The sequence below is a fragment of the Lepidothrix coronata genome, unplaced genomic scaffold (genome assembly GCF_001604755.1).
Source record: "Lepidothrix coronata isolate B3197 unplaced genomic scaffold, Lepidothrix_coronata-1.0 Scaffold65, whole genome shotgun sequence".
Lineage (NCBI taxonomy): Eukaryota > Metazoa > Chordata > Aves > Passeriformes > Pipridae > Lepidothrix > Lepidothrix coronata.
The window spans coordinates 2994601-3015441 of record NW_016690245.1 but is presented as its reverse complement, the minus strand read 5'-3'; the positions used below and the strand labels follow the sequence as shown (position 1 = coordinate 3015441).

At 43.4% G+C, this 20841-nt stretch overlaps 1 protein-coding gene and 1 long non-coding RNA gene across 3 annotated transcripts; one reads left to right on the top strand and one right to left on the bottom strand.

Annotated features, from left to right (window-relative positions):
* Positions 1-1785: 1785 nt before the first annotated feature.
* On the bottom strand, positions 1786-18506 carry LOC108498889. The gene is made up of 4 exons (XR_001875341.1): positions 16901-18506; positions 16049-16344; positions 3948-4090; positions 1786-2172 (listed from the first exon to the last, which is right to left on the bottom strand). It is a non-coding gene; the product is annotated as an uncharacterized LOC108498889 (long non-coding RNA).
* ID2 (inhibitor of DNA binding 2, HLH protein) lies at positions 9603-11836 on the top strand. Of its 2 annotated transcripts, none has more exons than XM_017818147.1 (3): positions 9603-10066; positions 10290-10354; positions 11112-11836. In XM_017818147.1, the coding sequence occupies exons 1-2, from the start codon at positions 9719-9721 to the stop codon at positions 10344-10346; spliced, it is 405 nt and encodes a 134-aa protein (XP_017673636.1). In that variant the 5' UTR covers positions 9603-9718; the 3' UTR covers positions 10347-10354; positions 11112-11836. The 2 variants fall into 2 exon arrangements, with proteins under 2 accessions (XP_017673636.1, XP_017673635.1); XM_017818146.1 differs by having other exon boundaries at positions 11024-11836.
* Positions 18507-20841: the final 2335 nt, after the last annotated feature.

Here is a 20841-nt window from a genome sequence, read left to right as displayed (position 1 = left end):
CTCATGGCTAGGCTTCGCGAACGAAGATTTGGGAACTCACATCTATGCCCCAAAGAATACCCAGTCCTGCTAGCAAAGATTACCACAGTTAACAACAAGCTGAACGATGGTGCAGAAATGCACAAAGCATACAACTATGAGCATCTAGCCTAGAGGTTACACACTGTGGATTGTAAATCCCCAGTACTTCACAAGACCACAGCCAGAAAGACTTATTGGTGAAAGTATATTAGTCACTGCTCATTTTTCTCACTGCTGCCAGATGTGTCAAGTCACAAAAAAAAAAAAAGGTGTAAAATTACCAAGAAAGTCTGAGAACCAGCCCTGACATGGGCCATCCATATCAAGACCTGGATGTCTAGTTAAACCATATGCTGGCTGGGCTAAGGACGGCTGGACTCAGAAATCAAGAGAGTATCAAGAGTAGAGTTAGGCTTTTAGACTTCTGTATTAGGTAGAAATAAGTCATCACAGAAGCAACGATTTTCTAAATTATCTGTAAACTGAGTCTTGAAAGACAGGCTTAGATGTAGACATCAATCAGACACATGCTGTAAGTCAAGCGAGACGAATCCCATCTCCAGAGCCAAGAGACCTGTAGAGCTGTGAAAGGGAATAAGGAACACAAAACTATTGCTAATGAAGTGAAAACAAGCCGAGTGATAAGGCAGGAAACTAAGAAGCCACTAAAAGTCTAAATTCTGATTGTTCAATGGAGAACTGAGATCCTCAGCTAGGTATCAACTGTTTTGTTTTGGCTCAAAATATTCTAAGAAGTTTGTGCATCCTTTTAATGTTTTCAGACCTCTGGTCTCAGCTGTAAACAATAGCTCGAAGCCTTAAGTAATTTAATTCCCAATTGCTTTCCCAATGCCAAATTTAAACATATATCCTCAGTATTTTGATAAAAGAGGTAGAAGGGTTTCTCAACCAAGAGTTTTGGAATAGTTTAAGGCATTCAGCCTTATGGAGTGATTGACATGAACAATGTGGTGGCATCATCTTCAACTGTATTTGTAGCTAGAAACACATCAGGAGAACATATTACTGTAATTTTGCCAAACTGGACACTGATTTTCCACCATTGCTTCTACAATCTCAAATTTGCAAAATGACCGTACATAAGCCTTTGGTGATCTTTAACAAATATTAAATTATAAAAACACATAGCTTGTCTTTTTCTGAAATTATCCATTTGCAAAGAATATATGTGCACCAAACCTAGACCAGCACAAAAAACACTTGCACTCCAGTAATCTGATAAGAAGGCTGAGTGACCTTTTGCTGATCTCTGATGAAACAATGAGGTACATAGTTGGGATTTATCCTGCAGTACACCACAGCACTACTCCATATTATCAAAAATGAAAAACTATAGCTTTTTGAAACTGAAAATTACAGGCTCATCTCTTCAGGGCTAGGATTAAACATGGTATTTTTAAAGGCATCCAACCTCCAGGTTTAGAAGTGAGAGACAAATTTTTATGGGTATTCAAGTGCATAAAATGCAGTATGCACTTAGTCCATTTTCCATAGTGCTTCAGTTTCTTTGATTTAAATAAGAAGCCTTTCAGTTTTTTGAAATTCCCAACTGTAACTTTGTAGCATCTTCAGATATTTTTATGCATATTTTATGCAACTAACTCTTCTCTTAAAAGCAGTATATAGTGCCTCTAGTCACTTAGACTATCCACAAAAGTAGTTTGCACAATTACATTTAATAGTTCCACACTTAAATTTGAGACATCCAGCACCAGGATTCCCAAGTGCAAACTAGGGGCATAGACGGCTTTTAGGATCTACAGGCTCAGTAAAATATATATTTCATCCCAAGACATTTCATCACAGCCACCCATGTCCAGCCTCCCGCTAGAAGGAATGAGCATGGTACAGAGACAGAACTCAAACAACTAAATTTGATTACATACCCAAATTTTAAAGGCTAAATTCAGGTATGATGAATCAGAAAAATTAGTCATTCACAGTGGAATCCACCTCACTTGTCATCTATAAGGCAGGCTTCAGGTTGAAATTGATTGTCTATCTTCTGCCGAGAACTGATGGAGAGCAACAGCCCCCAGTGAGGAGATTTGTTCCATCCTGAGAGAGGTGTTGGATGGGCACAGAATGAATCACTCTCTGCAGGTGTCTCTTGTTCTCTCATCCCACTGACTGCAGAGAGATTAGACACAAAACCTCTAAATAGCTAAGATAAGGTGAGATGAACCTCACCCTCAATAATGGGTGAGTTTGCCAGGCCCAGCATTCAGGCTTCTTGCCATCCAGGAGATGCCTCTACCCCTGAGCTACAATGTCAGGCTCCCTCTTGTTTATAATCCCTCTGGCCCTTTGAAATTTGCATCTGTTTCTTTACTGTGGCAAGCTTGAACAGGATGGGTGGGTGTCCTCCACCTTAGCCTTATCTATGGTCGTTAGGGTTGCTTTGCAAGCAGGAGGGAGCTTATATCACCTCTGATGAGGAGAACATTGAATCTGAATCTCTCACTTCCAGGACAAGTGCTCTCATGAGAAAAACTGCTTATGAGAAAGTAGCAGTTCTTTTCCTTCTTTGCCCCTGAACTTTCCGGCAGCTCCAGCTGCTGTGCTTTGTGCTAAGCTCCATGCTGTCATTGTGCATTTAACCATGATCTTGACACACCTCCTGGACCAGGCCTCTCCAGAGATCTAGACACATACCTATTTTGTGATTCCCAAGTGGGTTTATGCAGGAGACAGTCACTGAGAAAGCTTAACCTAGATAATGCTCAGTCTGGGCCTATAAAGAAGCAAAGTTTTAACAGCCTGGGAAACTGGAACTCACAGTGGTTCAGCAGGACTCATGAGGGTGCACATGCATTTGGGATCCAGTGCACACATTTTCTAAGCTGCACTTCCACTACCCAAACCCTGAGTGGAGTTAGGCTTTCCTGACCATAGAAAATTTTGGTCTATACATTAGTTTAAAAGGACTGAGAATGCTATGGGTCCTGTCTTGACATAACCTGTAACGGTAGCTTTGGTAAAGCAAAAAATTAGTACCACCTGCTTAATACTACAAAGCTTTCCACCATGGAACTGAGGTTTTCCTCCTGAAGCCATCAGGAAGGCAAAATTATAGACTGACCAACAGCTAGTCACTAGTCCCTACTACTAGTCGCAGTACAGACTCAATTTCTCCTCTGTGCTGATGAAACATTATTACTTAGCAAAACCAAAACACACAGAACACACTACACAAACACATCTGTATTTGAAATTATCATAACTTTATATTTTGGGGGGGTGGCCTTAAAAACATACCTGGAACAGATTTTCAAAATCTTCTCTCACCTATTCAATTCCCAATCCCTCCATTTTTTTCAGTGAAATTATGCCAAGCATTTTGTCATCTTATTGCCATAGGCCTATACCTAAAAATCACAATCGGGCCACAATGGGAGACTGAGGGAAGCTGGACCAGCCAGCCAGATAATTAACAAATGAAAGAACTTTTAAATAAAGGCCATTAGGCCATTTTTATTCCTTGGTTTATTCCTTACTGTATGTGAGGTACTGTCAGTAACCTCTTGCCTGGCCCCTCTCTCTTTTCTATCCTGAATAGATTTTCCAGAGAATTGGTGGGGAGTGCAAAATCTGCAGCATTTTAGACCTACATTAATTTAAAGGTATCACTAGAAAAGCTACACTAGATGAAAACCATCTGCTACATAAGGCATGTGCTAATAAGTAAACTTGCTTGATCCCAGATTTTAGCACAACTGTGTTAAGTTAGAGAGCCACCTAACTGGTTCACTATAAACACTTCTAGAGGACAATGTGTAACTTAATTAAAATATAGATATTGCATTAATAAAGATTTTTAAAAATATAGGAAATGTATTTGGCTTTGATTACAAACATAATAGTTAATGCACAGATCTAATACACCTTGTACCAGTAATACTTACTCTGATAGAGAGATGCAGGTCTCAGAAAAATTTCATGGCATTGTTCTTCACATAGGATCAGGTAAGCAACAGCCCCCTTACAGGCAACAGTTCATGTAGAAATGCCTTCAGGGCACTGGTCCTACTTGCAGAAATGAGAAATCCTAGAAAACAGAAGAAAACATTAGAATTGAAGTGTCTGAATTTGGATTAGACATAAATGCAGCAAACCCACGCAATTCACATTGAAACACCTCTCTTTCCAAGGTGGTGATAGAAAGTAGTTTAAGGCATTTTACTCCGAAACAGTACTTTAGGAATCTGATCATAAAATGATACCAATGTCAAAACAGGATCTGAACAAAAGCCTGCCCATCCTATAGTCCAACACTTCTAGTGAAAATGGAAATGTCTCAAAAGAATGAAAAAACATTTATGTTTTGCTACAATATATCCCAAGCCTCCAACAACATGCGGTTTGGGATTAACAGCAGCAGATCGGGGATGCTTAAAAGTGGGGATGAAGGGAATGATACCGTACAAAAGCAACATTATTCAAAAGCATAGTGGGGGGAGAGGAAAAGAGATCTTAAAGTTGGCAGATCCGTGGCATTTGCAAATATGGCCCAGAAAAGAATGGAGTTTGGAAATGGGATTCAGAGAAGGTGCATCCATCTGTTACTTGAAGCAGAACACAGAGGGGCTCAGAGTGGGGTGAAAGCAGTGGGTATTCTCTTGGCCAGTGAAGGTACCTGAAGTGAGAGACAGCAGTGATGCCCAGCCCTACCGCCCTGAGAGCCGGTGTCGGGAAGCAGGACTCATGCTCCCATGTTTGTTATTCACAAACAGCCCCGGGAGCAGTGGGATTGCACCCAGGGGTCCCGATCCCCAGCCGGTGGTGCACGGCAGCAGCGGTGTCCCGGGGCTGAGGGACACCGGCTGCGGTCGCACACGGCAGCACACGCGGGACACGCGCGTGGCGGAGGGACAGTGGCCGCAGCCGCGCCCCTGCCAGCCGGGTCTGCAGCGCCGGGGACGGGGGCAGGGGGAGGGCTGCTGCCGGCGTGGCAAGGAGTGAGCAATGAGGTAGGGAAAAGTAGAAATAAAATTTAAAAAAAAAAAGTCCCTTCCCCCAAGGCAGCTGTGGAGTGCGCTGAAACCCCCTTTTAGGCACAATCAGCCCCGAGCATCTGGGCAAGGATGAGGTGGGTGCAAAGTGCACGGGGAGGAAATGTGTCAGCTGCAGCATCCGAGAGCAGCGGAGCAAGCTCAGACGGGAAATGAGCTTGCGAAGTGCACCCGACAAGATGATCGCGGGGATAAGTTGCTTCTATGGAAACTGCAGCCCGATGAACCAAAAAACAGTTTGATGGCAAAGTTTTAGCAGGAGCCGGCTCATGCCTGGTTTCAGCTACATTCCCCACCCCCTGAAGAAAAAAAGAATAAAAAGCTGCACAATGTGTTTCTTGTTATGAACAAAAAAAAAAAAAAAAAAAAAAAAAAAAAAAAAAAAAAAAAAAAAAAAAAAAAAAAAAAAAAAAAAAAAAAAAGAAAAAAAAAAGGAAAAAATGGGGACACAGGTTTTTTCCTGTATGGACTACATCATATTAAGCTGTAAGTTTAGTTCTGGACAAACAATCTCTTGTTGCATCTCTGCGATGGAGGTTAATGAATTCCCACAGATGATGTTGGCCAAACAGTGGTCGGCTTGTGACTTGATTTCCAGCATCATGATGTGAGGGGATCAGTATAGAAAAGCACTTTGAAGGGAAGAGGCTGCCTACAGCAGGATTGTTTCTACAAGCTAATTGTACTGAGTGCAGCTGCACAAAGCTGGATCAACAGTAATAGAAGGCGGCGCAGACTTCCTGACGCCAGCCCCGCAGAGCTCCCACCAACAGCCTGGCAATTCCAGATTGTTTTCCAGACCTTATCTCTCCCCCAAGTTTTTTTTTTTTCTTTAGTCCTTTTTTTTTTTTTAATTTTGTGACCGGAACAAAAGTAACAGGAAAATCCTTTGTGAAAGTAGAAAATGCTGTTACAGATCGGTGCCTTTTGCAGAAGTTGTAACTAAATATTTTGCATGCATTACTCTCCCTCCCGCTCAAAAGAAAGAAAGAAAAAAGCCAACCCCCAAACTTCTAAAACTTTTCTTTGAATGAATTGGAAATGTGAGGCAAACAAAAGGGAGAGGGTAGTTAAAAACGGCCGGGTTTAGCGAGATATTTTACCTGGTACACTGAAAACTCCTGTATCAAAACTTATTTGGACACCCCACTTGGACAGGCTGGATGGTGTCAATGACTTGGAAATGGGCCAATTTTAACAGATTTTTTTTTTTTTAGTCTGGTTTGATGGCTTAAGTACTCGGCAATTAAAGCTATTTACATTATTACTGAATGTTTTAGATAGATTTCATTAGAGGCAAGGGACACTGCCGCGGAGGAACTCGCTGCTCGCCCAGCCCCGCGGGCTCTGCCCGCAGCCCCTCGCCCCGCACACGCCCCAGAGGGGGACCTCGGGCTGAGAAGACCTTAAAAGGCGAAAGGACAGGCAGCCTTCAAAAAAACCTGGGACTTTTCCTCGTAGAAAATACTTTTTTTTGAGGGGGGGGTTGTTAGGGAGTGAGGGGATGGTGCTGGTGTGGCAGGACCGAACCGCACCGCAGCCCGGGAAGCTCTACCCGCTCCTTCCCGCCCCGGTCGCCCCTGCCCGAGGGACCTTTCCCGCGGACGCAGGACCTTTCCCCTCGTCCCCCCGCGATTTTTTCCCGGTTTATTCTTTCCTTTCTGCGGGCTCCCCCCCTTCCCACATTCCCTCTTCCCCCCCCTGCAGCATGGCGGGGCGTCCGGCGGCGGCCCCCGCTGCAGGTGCGCCCGGGAGGGGGAAGCGGGGCCGGGCGGCCGCCGCGGGCGCAGCCCCGGTCGCCATGGCAGCCGCCTGAGCGGCGCCGCCGGGCCCGGGCGGCGCGGGCGGGGGGGGCGGCGGCGAGGGGCTGATGTCACGGGGCTGGCGCCGCGCAGTCCGGGCCGGCCCCGGGCGCGGGGCGGGGCGCGGGGGTTGCGGGAGGGGACACGGCGCCCCCGGGGCGGCCGCGCTCCCGCCGCCGCTGCCGCGCACCCGGAGCCGCCCCGGGCTTGGCGCCGGGCGGGCCGAGGCCCCCCGAGCCCGCGGCGCGCAGCCCCGCGCTTGTGATTTTGAGGAGAAAGCGGCGCTTTGTGCGCGGCTCTGGGCGGCCGCGGGTCTTGCCAGATGTTTGCAGCGGCGGCGTTTCGGAGGTTGGGAGCCGGCTGTGAAAATCCCGGCTGAAAACTATAAAGAGGCGAACGCGCGGCTCCCGAGGCTCCCGGAGCTGCCTGGGACGGGCCGTGGGGAAAAGCCCCCGAGGAGCAGCTCGCAGCCCCGGTGGTTTCGGGGGCCCCCCCGGGGTTCCCCCCGCGGGCAGCGGCAGAGACGCGGCTGCCGGGACCGCGCGTGGAACCTGCTTCGGAGCGCAGGAGCTTCCAGAGCTTGCGAGCCCCTGCCAAAGCTGTCAGGGCTAAAAAAATCAGAATTGTGGGAATTAAATGTTAGCAAAAAAGCCAGTTCAGCCGCTCGCTTGGGGGAAGCGCAGCCTGCTCGCGGGCTACTTTGCGTGCAGAAAGCGCACATGACAATCATTAGATGACAGAGAAAATTGCCAGGTTAGCCTCTCCACACAACTTCCCGGTGTTCTAAAAGCCCTCGGTGTAGAAAACCGAAAGCATTAGCACAGGGTCCTCTGCAGCGCCTGGCCGGCCGGTGCTGCCGCGCTGCTGCGCTGTCCAAGCACGACAGTGATCGGAGAAGCATGAACATATTTACGTTGGCTATTATTACACTAAAAACATGGTCAAAATTTCTTCCACTGGTGCCTTCATTAGACAGAAAGGCAAGCATGTTGCAAGACTAAAACCTGTGGCCTCAGGTCAAGTACTACCACCAATTGATAGTTTAGCAATGTAAAGGATTGAAGTCGCTCTGTGGTGATTTTAATCGAGTCGTTAATTGGCAGCGTTACTGTAACTAATAATAATAACAGTAACAATAACAACAGTTATTACTATTTACTTTCTGTAACTGCACTTGAACAGTGTGTTTGTCTTCCTATCAGATTGAACGTCGAGATTCACTTTCACCCTTCGCGTCTCAAAACGCGTTGAATTGTGTTCCTGTCAGCCTCGGCACCGCCTCCAGTCCACCCCCGGAGAACATCCCCGGGGCAAACACCCTGGTGTGACAGTCACCAAAGTGTCCTGCTAGAGAATAGCCAACCACCAGCTCAGGAATGCCACGTTAATTGGAAAAAATACTGATGCGGCTCTTCTCAGCTTTGTCTCCAAATGTCCGTAATGTTCCACCCCCGCAGCCCCGACTCCCTTCGTGTAGCTACGCAACAACTGTGCAGATATATCCAATATTTGCCTGCTTTTAATAGTTATGATTGACAGCACAATCCTCACTGATTTTATGGATGTGTGCCGTTACTACGGTTTTGTTTGCAATGAACACTAATGTACTTTAAGTATCCGTGGGGTTATTACAGAATTGCTGCAATTTATGCAGAATTTAATTTGTATTAATTGTATATATATGTTCACACTTTCGTGAGTTGAACTTTCCTCAGGTAGAATGTGAAATGGGGGGTGGAGGCTGTGTCAGTTTGTTACACAGCCGGTAGTATAAGCAAAATACAGGAAAATACAGTGGAGCTAAACTTAAAAATAAAATCAAAGTCACTTTAGCTAAACAACAACAGCAACAAAATAAATTAACTTTTTCCTCTGGAATGTTTCTGGAAGATGTTTCAGTGGCTGCAGCCAAAAGCTGCTAAAAGTACAGCGTGTAGTAAGTATTTGCATTTGTCACCAGAAACAATCTATGCATAATTAATGGCAGTACTGTGTCACGAGCACTGATAGGGCGCAGATGAGCAGCCTTTCAAGGGTAATACATGTAAATGCACTTCCAATATGCACATTTGCTTAATGATCTCCAATTAATAGTATCATCTGAAGTAGTCCCGTTCTCGGGAAGCAGGGCGCTGGAAGCGGCGCCTGCCTGCCTGCCTGCTTGTTGGGGTGCTTAGTGTCCCGTTCTCATCACGGCAGAAAGCTGCAGTGGGCTCTATAGGTTTATTTAATCTTGATTTATCTCATTCCCGCTTACACCGGCAGCCTACAGTGCTGGGCTGCTGACCCGGCCAGTGATTTACGGCACCGTGTGCTGAGTGGGTTCACAGAAACACCGACGGGATGCTCCAATTCACGACGACTTGGAGAAAGCTTAGCCTGCACCACCGCTCACTGTAGCGGGGTCTGCGCGTCCCGCACCGTCAGCCCCGCACACTGCAGCGTGTCTGTGCGGAGGGCAGCGTGGGATGTGGGCCAGTGCGGGACGGTGGGGGGGGGGCAGGGGGGCAGTGTAGGGTACAGGACAGACAAGGACAAGAACACCCCAGCACTGCCCCGCGCTGCCCGCACTATTTACTGCCTCAGCTGTGCGGCACGACCACGCCCCCCGCCGCGATTGGCTGCGCGGGCGGAAGGCCCCACCAGTGAGGGCGCCGCGGGGTGATGGACGTGCCGGCGGCGGCCAATGGCAGCGAGCGCGGGCCGGGCCCGGCCGTGGCCGCTATATAAGAGCGGGCGCGCAGCTCCGCGTCTCAGAGCGAGCTCCGGCAGAGCCCCAGTGGGACGGCAGCGCCCGCGCCCCGCACGCTTCAGTTCGCCCGCTGGAATCGTGCTCTTCCGCCCGCCCGCCCGCCTGCCAACATGAAAGCCTTCAGCCCGGTGCGGTCCGTCAGGAAAACCGGCCTCTCGGAGCACAACCTGGGTATCTCCCGGAGCAAGACCCCCGTGGATGACCCCATGAGCCTGCTGTACAACATGAACGACTGCTACTCCAAGCTGAAGGAGCTTGTCCCCAGCATCCCGCAGAACAAGAAGGTGAGCAAGATGGAAATCCTGCAGCACGTCATCGACTACATCCTCGACCTGCAGATCGCCTTGGACTCGCACCCCAGCATCGTCAGCCTCCACCACCAGAGACCCGGGCAGAACCCTTCCTCCAGAACTCCTCTGACCACCCTTAACACAGACATCAGCATCCTCTCGCTACAGGTACGTGGCTCCCCCGCGCTCCGGCTCGCCGCTGACCTGGATCGGGGAGCTCGGGTAGCATTAACGATGTCCCCAACGCGGGTGGCGCGGGCCGTGTCCCCGCGGCGCGGATGTATCCAGACGTGCCATGGGGGAAGCGCTGCGGACCCGGGACACTCCCGCTCCCGGCTCCCTGAGTGCTCGGCCACCTCGCCCTTACCCTGCTCTTCTTTTCTCGTCGCAGGCGTCCGAGTTCCCCTCAGAGCTCATGTCAGGCGACAGCAAAGCACTTTGTGGCTGAACCGAACGGTGAGTGCAGTGGATCTTATTTCTAAACTTCGCGTAAAAAGTGCCTCCCCGGGGAACGGGAGCCGTGATGGCTAGTGCTGAAAGTCTGTCTTAAAAGTTTGTTACGAGATGCCTTTGTAATTACTAAGAAATAAGGCTACTAACTGGGTTGTAAGGTCCTGAGTGTGTCTGTCGCTGAGGTTCACCCAGCAGCACAGGCTGCTCTGATCTTGCTCGCTGTTTAATGCAAGTTCTTATCTCTTCTTGGAGTCTTAACTTTCCGGGCAAAAGTGACTGATTAAGTTGGGAATCTTGGCACAATTCCTTAAATTCTGTGATGTGGGATTGTCTGCGCTATCAGTTAAATAAATGACTGCTTTTAATCAAATAATTGCTCTAAGAGGCAGACTGGCGCCTCTGAGCATTGCGTTTACAGAGATCTAAATAAAGATTGGACTGAGAATCCTCTTTCTACCCTCTCCCTGGAGTGTATGTTATTTTAATGTTCAATCTGTGTTTTTGAGAGAGAGTGTGTGAGCGTGTATGTGTTGCATCTGGACGCCAGGGTTTGCCCAATCTCTGAGTGTTTGGTTAAATGTTCAAACTGTGGCTTCCTCTCTGGCGCCAGTCTGTCCGGATCTCTGCCCTGTTAGCATTCTCCTAAATATGCCTCTCTTCAATCTCTTGCAGGTGTTCCACTGATGACTTTTTTTTTTTTTTTTTTGCACAAGAAAATGTCTACAGGATTTTTTTCTGAGGTGCTGAATTTATTTTTCAGCTGTATCTGGAGGGGAAGATCCACGTTCAACTAAAAGGACCTTTTAAAATTAATAAAGAAGAAAAAAATCAAGATTGATCTTTATCCCCACCCCATTTTTCAACTTGGACTGAACCTAGTTATTTATGAAGAGACTCTTAAATACCCTTTCCCTAGTTGGAAGGCTTCCTTTATATACTATTCCCAACGTGGGGAGCGAAACAAAAATCTCACAAGGAGTTGCCCATTTTAAAGCAGACTTTGCCTTTTTTTCCAAAGGTGGAGCGTGAGTACCAGAAGGATCCAGTTTTCAGTTTTTTAGGAAAGTCTGTGGTCAGAAATTACCTTTCTGACACAAACCTAGGACTGAATGCTGTGTATATATTTATATATAAATATATATATATGAGTGAAACCTTGTGAACTCTTTAATTAGAGTTTTCTTGTATAGTGGCAGAAATAATACATTTCTGCAAAAAGTGTAATGATGTACTTAATCATGCTAAACTTTTTATAAAAGTTTAGTTGTAATCTTAACCCTTTTTATACAAAATAAATCAAGTGTGTTTATTGAACTGATTGCTTGCTTTATTCTTTGGGGACCAACTGTTTGCTGGCTTTGATTTGTGTTGTGTTTTTGTTGTTTTTTTTTTTTTTAATACTTATACATTCTGTTATGACTTTTATCAAGTAAAAATTAAAATATGTAGAGATTATAAAAGAATAAAATTACCTGAAGTGAATAATTCTTGTAACTTGGAAAATCTTATTTGAGTGTATATTGTAAACTTCTAAGTGATCTGCCTGTAAGCAGTGTGAAAGGAACTAGGTGAGGAATTTATTACACAGGGGATGCTATTGCCAAAGTGTTTGGAAATGTACAAAAGCAGTTAATCCTGAGACATTCCCATGGAGTATTGCCTTTCTTCTTCTCTCTCACCCCTATGAATGATTCAGTTTGGGGTAGTAATGGCCCAGATCTGTTAATTTGTGTTTAGAATAATCACTCAGAATTCAGGGTTGTGGGTGGTTATTAGTCCCCCAATGATTAAATTTCTCTAAAAAGGCTTTGAATGTGAGAGTTGGTGATGCGTTAACATGGGATCTAGAATGATGAAGTGACTGTTGCCTTTCCACACTGGAATTTTCAAGCTTCCATGCAATATTTCAATGAAATGGGGTTTCTAATCAGTTGCAGCAGCTTCTCCATATGACTAAGATACTGGGAATTGAGCTAAATCGCTGTTGTGTTACTGATTAAACTTTGGCTGCTCCTACAGGGACTCTCTCCATAAGAATTAAATTAAGTTTGAAATAGGAGTCTAAATTCCTGAAAGCCAGCAACGGTTTGTTTCTTCTTTTCTCTTTTGCCCTCGGAAGCTATGCTATAATATCCCTTATTCAAGGGACACTTACTGTACCCTATGGAACCACTGTCCATTAGATATGTTTAGTTGTCATAAGACAGTGCCTTATCAGATGACATTCTAATTTAAGATCACTCATAAACTTCACGGAAATGGGAAGTTAAGCTGGGTCCTGCTTAGGAATGGAAGAATCCCTTGTAATTGGAACAAAAGAAACTTCCGCTGCTGGTTCAGGTAAGTACAGCTCTCTGGCAGGCACTACACTTTGGGCCTGAGGGAGCATGTTCAGGGTTCCTGTGCTCTGAGGACTCTTAGCGTGAAAGGCAGGAGCCTCACCTGGGGCCAGTAACACTTTCACCAGCGAACAGGTGGGTGGGTGGTGCTCTGGGGCAGCAGCAGCTGCCTTCCTTGCCCTTGACACCAAATCCATTCACGTAGGCTGGGAGAAAGCCAGCTCTGATCTCTTAATACTGACGCTGCCCTGCCCAAGCAGAAGCGTGCCCTCTCAGAGGATCAATGCAATCAGAAGACAAGAAGGGTTAGCAAAAGCTGGGACGGGGCGGGGGGTGGAGAAGGACACGGCCCAGAGCTGATCTCCATCTCACCATGCCCAGCCCCGCAGGGATTAGGGAAATCTCTCCCTGTAGCACACACCGGTTGTGCCTCCTGTGGCCAACCCTCGCTACTGTCTCAGCGCCCGGAGAGCACGGCTTGTTCCAGCTTCGTGCAATCAACATTTAACCCTGACAGCCCAATAGTGAAATACTTCAGTGCCGCAACTCAGCATGCCTCAGTCCCTTTTATATACTCCTTTTCCTGTGTATTTTACTTAACCCTGAACAGTATCACATTCGGGATTGTAGTCACAGTATTGAGATCGCTGTCATTCCAAACTACTAACAATCTAATGCAATTGCCACCAACTTCACCGTAAAAACTAATTTTTCACCCTACTGCTCATTTTAGGGTGAGACCACAGTAAGCGTCACTTTAAACTTACAGTTCAGTTTATAAAATGAAAGAGCTGCAACGGTCAGATCACTGTAATTATTTGAAGATCAACCCCTTTGATATTTTTAAACTATGATTTTTAAACTCATTCTACACTTGTAGAATGAAACCGATTTCCTTATCATGCATAGCCAAAAGAGAAATTCACAATTTACAAGGCGTGGGGAGCTGAGCAGGAAAACAAACAAACATGTTTTAAAAAATGTAAATAAAGAAAGGAAAAAAATTTTCCTCTTTCAGGATTAACTAATTCCTCATCTTGACAATGCATTCCTATGAACAGAACTAGGGGCTTAAGGTAGGTGTTCATTTAGAGATTCAGTCTTTTGTTTTGTTCTGAAGAAAGATTTTATCATTCAAAGATCAATAGCAAGGTCAAAACTGAGTACCCCAAAGCCTTAACATTTATTCTTAAAGTTTCCTTAGAGATGTGGGATTTCTTTATTCTGTAGCATTATCATTGTCCCTCCAGAATGCATTAGAAAAATTTGTGATATTTTCACCACTTTTCCCTGGCCCATTTACTGTCTCTGGACATGGCTGTTGTCAACAGCCCTGTTAACTGAGTAGCTGAACATAGTAGATCAGGACCTGCAGTCAACGATGTTATAGCAAAATATTTTGGGCAACAATCATATTTAAATTCTGCAAAATCTTTTTGAGTAGGCCACGTATGAAAATTGCAAATGCACCTATAGGCAATTTTTTCCCATGGGGAAAAAAAACCAGAAATGCAACAAGAGGACTCTTCATCTAGAGGAGAGGTTTCCTAACCTGGCTTTTCTTGTGTATTGCCCTTAACAACATATGGCCTGGCTCCCAGTGTCATCCCAGACCGAAATCGACGGGCTCACACCCACGGCTGTCACTCCAGCCCATCTCCGGGTAAGGGAACGCAGAGAGCAGGCTGAGGTTTGTTTACGCACTCTCGGGAAAACAGCACCGCGCCTATCTCACCAAAACCATTCAGAAGCCACTTTGCAAAAATAGTGCCAATATTTTGACAAAAAGCACGACCGAGAGCGCTGACTCCGAGCAAAGGCAGCACCTTTGAGCTGTCTGCGCTCCGCGCCGGCTCGGTCCCGGCGCGCGGGGCGGGCGGTGCGTGGAGGTCCAGTGCCACCCTCCGGGCCGGCCGAGCACCGCAGCGACACCGGCCCGCACAGTGACACCCGCCCTGCACGCCCTTCACGGGCTGCCATTAGCGCCCAGGTCTCCCGTCATTATTTAAAACCCCGTTTTGTACTTGCTTCTGCGAAGCGATGCTTTAACAAATTCAGCTCTGTTGGCCGGGAAGTTCGTTCCTAAGAAGTGACACAGTTCGTAAAAGCGTGAAGAAAAAGCTGCTTTGAAATAATAAATGCTTTGCTTGTACCATCATGGGGAAAAGCACTAATTTGATTAGCACTAATTTGTATTTGATTCTGGAAAGTAAAACACATTCTCTAAACAATCTGGTATGTGTAAAGGATTCTTCCATACAACAGTTTGCAGTCTGGATCAATTCACACAGTGTGGGAAAGAGATAAAATTATAATTTACTAATGAGAATTATCATATTTGTGATTAAGCATCTCTTCCTGTTTACCACTGCCCTTGCTTACTTACAACAAAAAATGATTTACACAGCTTTTACTGGAAGCTGTAAGGAAGAGGGATAGCAGAATGCAACTGTCGCATGACAAAAGATTCAGTAAACTACATAAATGCTGGTATTCAATTTTGTTCAGAAAAAGATTTTTAAAAATGTACTCTTTAAAACTACAGTTTTGTAAAAGGATCAGTATTTCCTGATTCTACAGATAAATGAAAATGTTGATCTTTGAAATCAAATTTCTTTTATCCACATTACCACAATTCCTCTCTAGAACAGTCATATAAGTTATCATAATTTGAAAATGTAGGAGCCAAATGCAAACACTATATCAATAAAACAAAACTGATATTGCACAGCAACAGTCACTGATTGTACGAGCCATTCACTAAAGTAAATTGAAGGAAAAAACAAAGGACAAAACTAACAAATGCAATTTTGGAGTCAATCCTAGTAACTGAGAGGAATTAATATTTCAGATGGTTACTTGATTTGAAAAAAATATTCAAAAAGGGGGACCCTAGGCAAAAACTATAAATAGGGCCAAACTGAGAAAAAATAATTGCACAGGAAGTGCTGCAGTGGACTCTGCTGCTAGCTGCCCTAGAAGGCAGTCCTTTAGTTGCTATTTCACAAGAGCATGATGAATGGATAGATAAAATGACATTATATGAAGCTACAAGACCTATCCAGATTTGAAACAATTAAAGTAACTACATTTGTTTCCAAAAAGAATAAGTTTTTATAATTTCTTGTAAATATCACCACAAATTACACAATGTCTGTGGTGAACAGTTTTATGAATACATCAGGTATTTCTACTTAAAACTAACAGCCTGAAACAGCTCTTAATTTTACTACTGATGGCAGAACTTCAAAAGCTCATACAGAGTCGGGGTTTTTTTTCTTTTTTTTTTAATAACTGGATTGTATTTTTGCTGAATTTCTCTTTCATTTGGAAGAGAACAAATTATTTGGGTACTTACCATCTTGCATTTGAGCAGACACAGGACCAGCAGTATTGCCTCACTGAAGCCCATCTCATGCAGCCCTCTTGCTAACAGCTGCAGTAACTGATGCTTGCAGATGAGCACAAGATCAGCTTTGGGTGGTACTTCCTCCATGTATTCTCAGCATCTCATGTTCTCCTAGAACAGCTTTCCTCATATTTTTGGCATGTAGATTCACTTTGATGTAGTTTGTCAATACAGAACTTGAATATCCTACTGGATTTATACCTGTCATCTTATTTTTTCCTCACCCTGAGAAGAGATGTAGAGCTCTAAAGGGGGAGAGAGAGGCAGGAAGAAAAAGGGAGGACAGAGATAATGTAAGACTAAACATTTACTGCATATTAGACTGGAAAAGATCAAAGCAGCATGTCTGGCCTTAAAAAGGCAATGAAGTTGGAGTTGTGTTTTCAGTCTTGTGCAAGTTTCTTTCACCTGGAGTAGAGAGCCCAGCTTCCAAACCAGACAGACCATGTCACTCAAGGACACATACAGAACTGAGCTGGGTTGGCTATGTCTGATACCAGCACCCCAGGGAAATGCAATGTCTTAAAAAAACTCCAGCAGTGTCCCTCAGTTATATTTTCTGCAAACCTCATTGCTTATCCACAAGCTCTATGTGGATAGAAATCTGTGCAGTACTTGAAGAGAAGGAATGTGATTACGGTCTACTGTAAACCAATGTAGAGATCAAAGAACACAGGAGAGCTTGTGCTCACAACAGATGCTGCTGCTGAGATTTCTCCCATGCTCAGACCCAGCAGTAAAATTTTAGTGCCCTCTAGAAAAGGCATACTCTCATACAGCATCAGAAAGACACAGACTTACCTCAGTGGAAATGAGAGAAAACATTTCTCATGAGCATCATTATGCAGGAGGTTAACTACAAGAGATGTGGCAGTCATAAGATACTCATCTTCCATTGATTAAGGGTAGGAGAGATTTGCTCCCAGAGCAAGAGTATGCAAAAAAAAAAAAAAAGGCTATTTCAGAAAAACTGGTTAAGCCATGTTTCATAACCTCTTGGGAAAGTGTCTCCTTTCTGCTTTTATATTTCTCCTCATAAGTATATGAGAACACAGTGCCACTGATAGGGGTTTGCCTTTTTTAATTAAAAAGTTTGTGTAAAACACATCAAGTAAATCTCCCATTAGTACTTTTCAAAAGATATAACAGTTAGAAAGCTGAGTAAATCACATGCCGAGTCTATAAACTCAGTCTAGCTATTCTTAAAAAGCTGTTTTACAGCAGATATATATTTCCACCCAATAGATATGAAGGTGTTATAAATGTGGACATATTCTCTTTACTAATCCTTACTGATTCCCATTTTGTTCAGATTATCCCATTGTTGCTCTTACCACTCTTACAGGAAAAGCTGGAAGTGTTGGTTGGGCCTCATCCTGTAACTATCAAGACATCACAGTATCTATGAAACTAAATTCTAAATTCCACCGTAAATCTGCTTCTTCAGTCATTCAGAAATGTTAAAAGTTCTTGGAGATTGAATTTTTTTATTGAATTATTTTAATTCATGCACCTACCTAAGTCTGAAAGTCTAATATAGAAAAAAGAGCTATGCTTAGAGGAAAAAGGATTACTTACTTAGAAGTCTGGACCTTTGTAGTAAACATATACATAAAAACTGTATGTTATGTACACACAACATCCAACAAGCAATTAGTAGTTTATTGACAGCATGAAAAAAATTCTCATTATCTGAAAATCTGAAACAGAGTGTCACTAATATTGAATGGTATGGTATTTTTTGGCAGCTTTGAATACTTATTATTATTTTATTACTACTTTAGAAAGGGATTTTGAGGTCAGCAGTATTTTGAAAAATATAAAAGAAAGATGGATGAACAGTACTTCCTAGGGGATCAAAGCACTTATGGAGAGATGTCCAAAGGCAGAAACATACCTGGACTATGGCAGTTCTGGAGGGGAGCAGATTTGTTAGTTATGAGCTCAAAAATAACCACAACTTTTCAAATGGAAAAAGAAACTCAGAAGGCAGGCATCAAAGTGAGAAAATGAAGCAGGTACTTCCAGTAAATACTACAGGATTTATTGGACTTCCACTGAAAAATGTGAAGTGACAGCACCCTGTCACAAAACAATGGAAATGTGACTACACGTAGAAGAATGAGACAAGAGGGATACACAGGACAGAAAGAATAAGTGGTGTCATGTACACACAGACACACACACACAGAGAAGTAAAGCCTGAAGGAAATTATTCTGCCAGGGAAGGGAAGAAAAGCAGGTTTTATGCAAAGAATTACAGGTAATGAAAACATGGAAAATACAATGAATGAGGTAAAGAAGAACTGTCCGGGTAAGAAAGAGGCAGAACACTAAAAAGTATATTTATAATGTAGAAAGTAAGTGCAGTCACAAATTCTATGAGAAAAAAAGCAAAGCTATCAGAACAGAAGCCTGTAAAATTTAACGTGTTGTGTTAACTCAGGAAAGGGATGGACAGATTTATCCTTCAGCATCACTGAAGAGTTTTAACAGTGTCAAAGAACCCTCTTGTAATTCCACAGTATTTACAAACATAAAATGCTAGTTTCAGCTGGCCTTGCACCTCAATCAGAATATAAATGATTTCTTTTTTTCCATTTTGTAAATTATTCACAAATAAACTAGGATTTTAGCCCTTGATTCCTATACCTGCCACAATAGATCAAATTTAACATTTTCTAAGGAAAATAAGAGAATTACCTGTAAAAGTATTTCATAAAAACTTCCTTTTGCAGGTTCACTTGCTAGGAAAATTATGAATGAATCATCTTCAGTAACACAATTCCTGCCAAGCATGCAGTAATAACAAAATATTATCATAAGAAGCATGTAATTCACTTAATGCAGGGAGAAGAAAAAAAAATAGGCCAACTTTGGCAACTTATTTTTTTGAGATTTCATACTAAAGTTTTTTAGTGTTATTTCTGATTAAATCTTATGTATTTATAACATCATGACCTCACATACAATTTCAGAGGGTTACCAATAAATGTGTAAATAAATAAGTAATCAGGAGAATTTTTTTTTTTGTTGGTTACATAAGGAATAAAAAGTGGGGTTTTCTCCTTCAGAACTATATGCAGCAAAGGATAAAAAGGACTATGATTATGTCATAAATAACAGAAATGATGAGCAGAGTTCAGTAAATGACAGAGGAAAGGAGGACTAATGCTAAACCCAAGAGTTCTGTGTGATCTAAATTTCTCTATCAATCAGATTTGCCGATGAAAGTCATTCACTAAGAAACAATAACAGCAGGTTCTTTTGATATAAAAATTTCAGATTTACAATGGAAAACCAGCTCTCTAAGTGCTGTTTTGGGGGCATTAATTCATACGGTAACCCAAAAGTTAGAGGGAATGGATGTGAAAATCCAGCATTTTTCCAATCCTGAAAAAGGATACCTCTGCATACAAGTACAAGGGAAGCATGACTGCAGTATGGAAAGACAAGCCTGTGAAGATGAGCCTAAGTAACCTTTCATTCTGCTAGGCTAGGTACTAGCATCAAAGAAGATTGTCCAGTACAGACCTTAATGTAGGAGACAGCCATGGAAAATACACAAGGCTGTACTGACAGCCTTGTACTGACAATCTTTGCAACCTGACTGCTCTTGATGCTTCAGACAACTTTTTGAGTCCTACTCATCTGCATGAGCTGATCTAATGCCACCAGACTGCAGCATAGACATGCCCAAAAGCAAATGCCTAAGGCCTGCAGTGGAGGAATACTTGGAACTAATACTTGACACAACTAGTTACTGGTTATCTGTCCTTATCTTTCAGACAGTATCACATTGAAACATAGGACCTAAAGGTAAGTGTAAGGTAACTGTGTGGCAATTTTATGTGAATCATTACAGAAAAAGATCTCAAAAGAAGCACACTTCCAAGAAGACCTTCAGATAGAGATGCCTCTTTGAGTAACTGAATGTTTCACTGAGGAGACGTTCATAGACATTATTCTTATTCCTGGAGAGAAAAAAAAGTGCTTTATAAATGTAATCAATTTCAAGTTTTAGAAGTACTAGTTTACTATCTCTTAGTCTCTGAACTATTGCTGAAATACATATTTTAATTTTTTTATGAACTAATGGCTTCCACAGATTTCTTAAGTATATAATTACAAGTCAGGAAAGAAAGTTCATTTAATTCAATTTCTACAGAGTTGGTGAATGATTTAAGGTGTCTATGAAAACACTTAAAAGCCACAAAAACTTCTTACCTTTCCCTTCAAAGTTCTGGAATTTAAGCTGCTCAAACCAGTAATTTATCAGCTGTTGAAGGTGATGAAACAGGGCTTCACTGATGTGGGGGGAAATAACGATCTTGTGGTTAAGACTTTGAACTGGGAGCTACAAGACATAGCTCTTAGCCCAAATTTCCTACAGATTTTGTATGTGACCTCTGCAAGTCATTTCACTCCTTCATGTTTCTGTGCATCTGTAAAAATGGGAAATTTTGTTCTCTCTCTCTCTCAGGAATTCTAATGAACCAGCATGTCTGATATAGCATGATACTGGGCTACCTTTGTAATACTATAAACGGGAACATCTTAGGCACTAAAATTCGTCATTTATCATGTGAAATTGTACTTGCCACACATACAAACAGTTGCCAGTCATGACCTGGAAGTTACACGGCCTACAAGCCCTTCCAGGATAGCATTATGTTTTACAGAGATAATATCAATAACAATAGGAGAGATTCCATTGTAATGGGCCAAAGAATGGTCCTTAT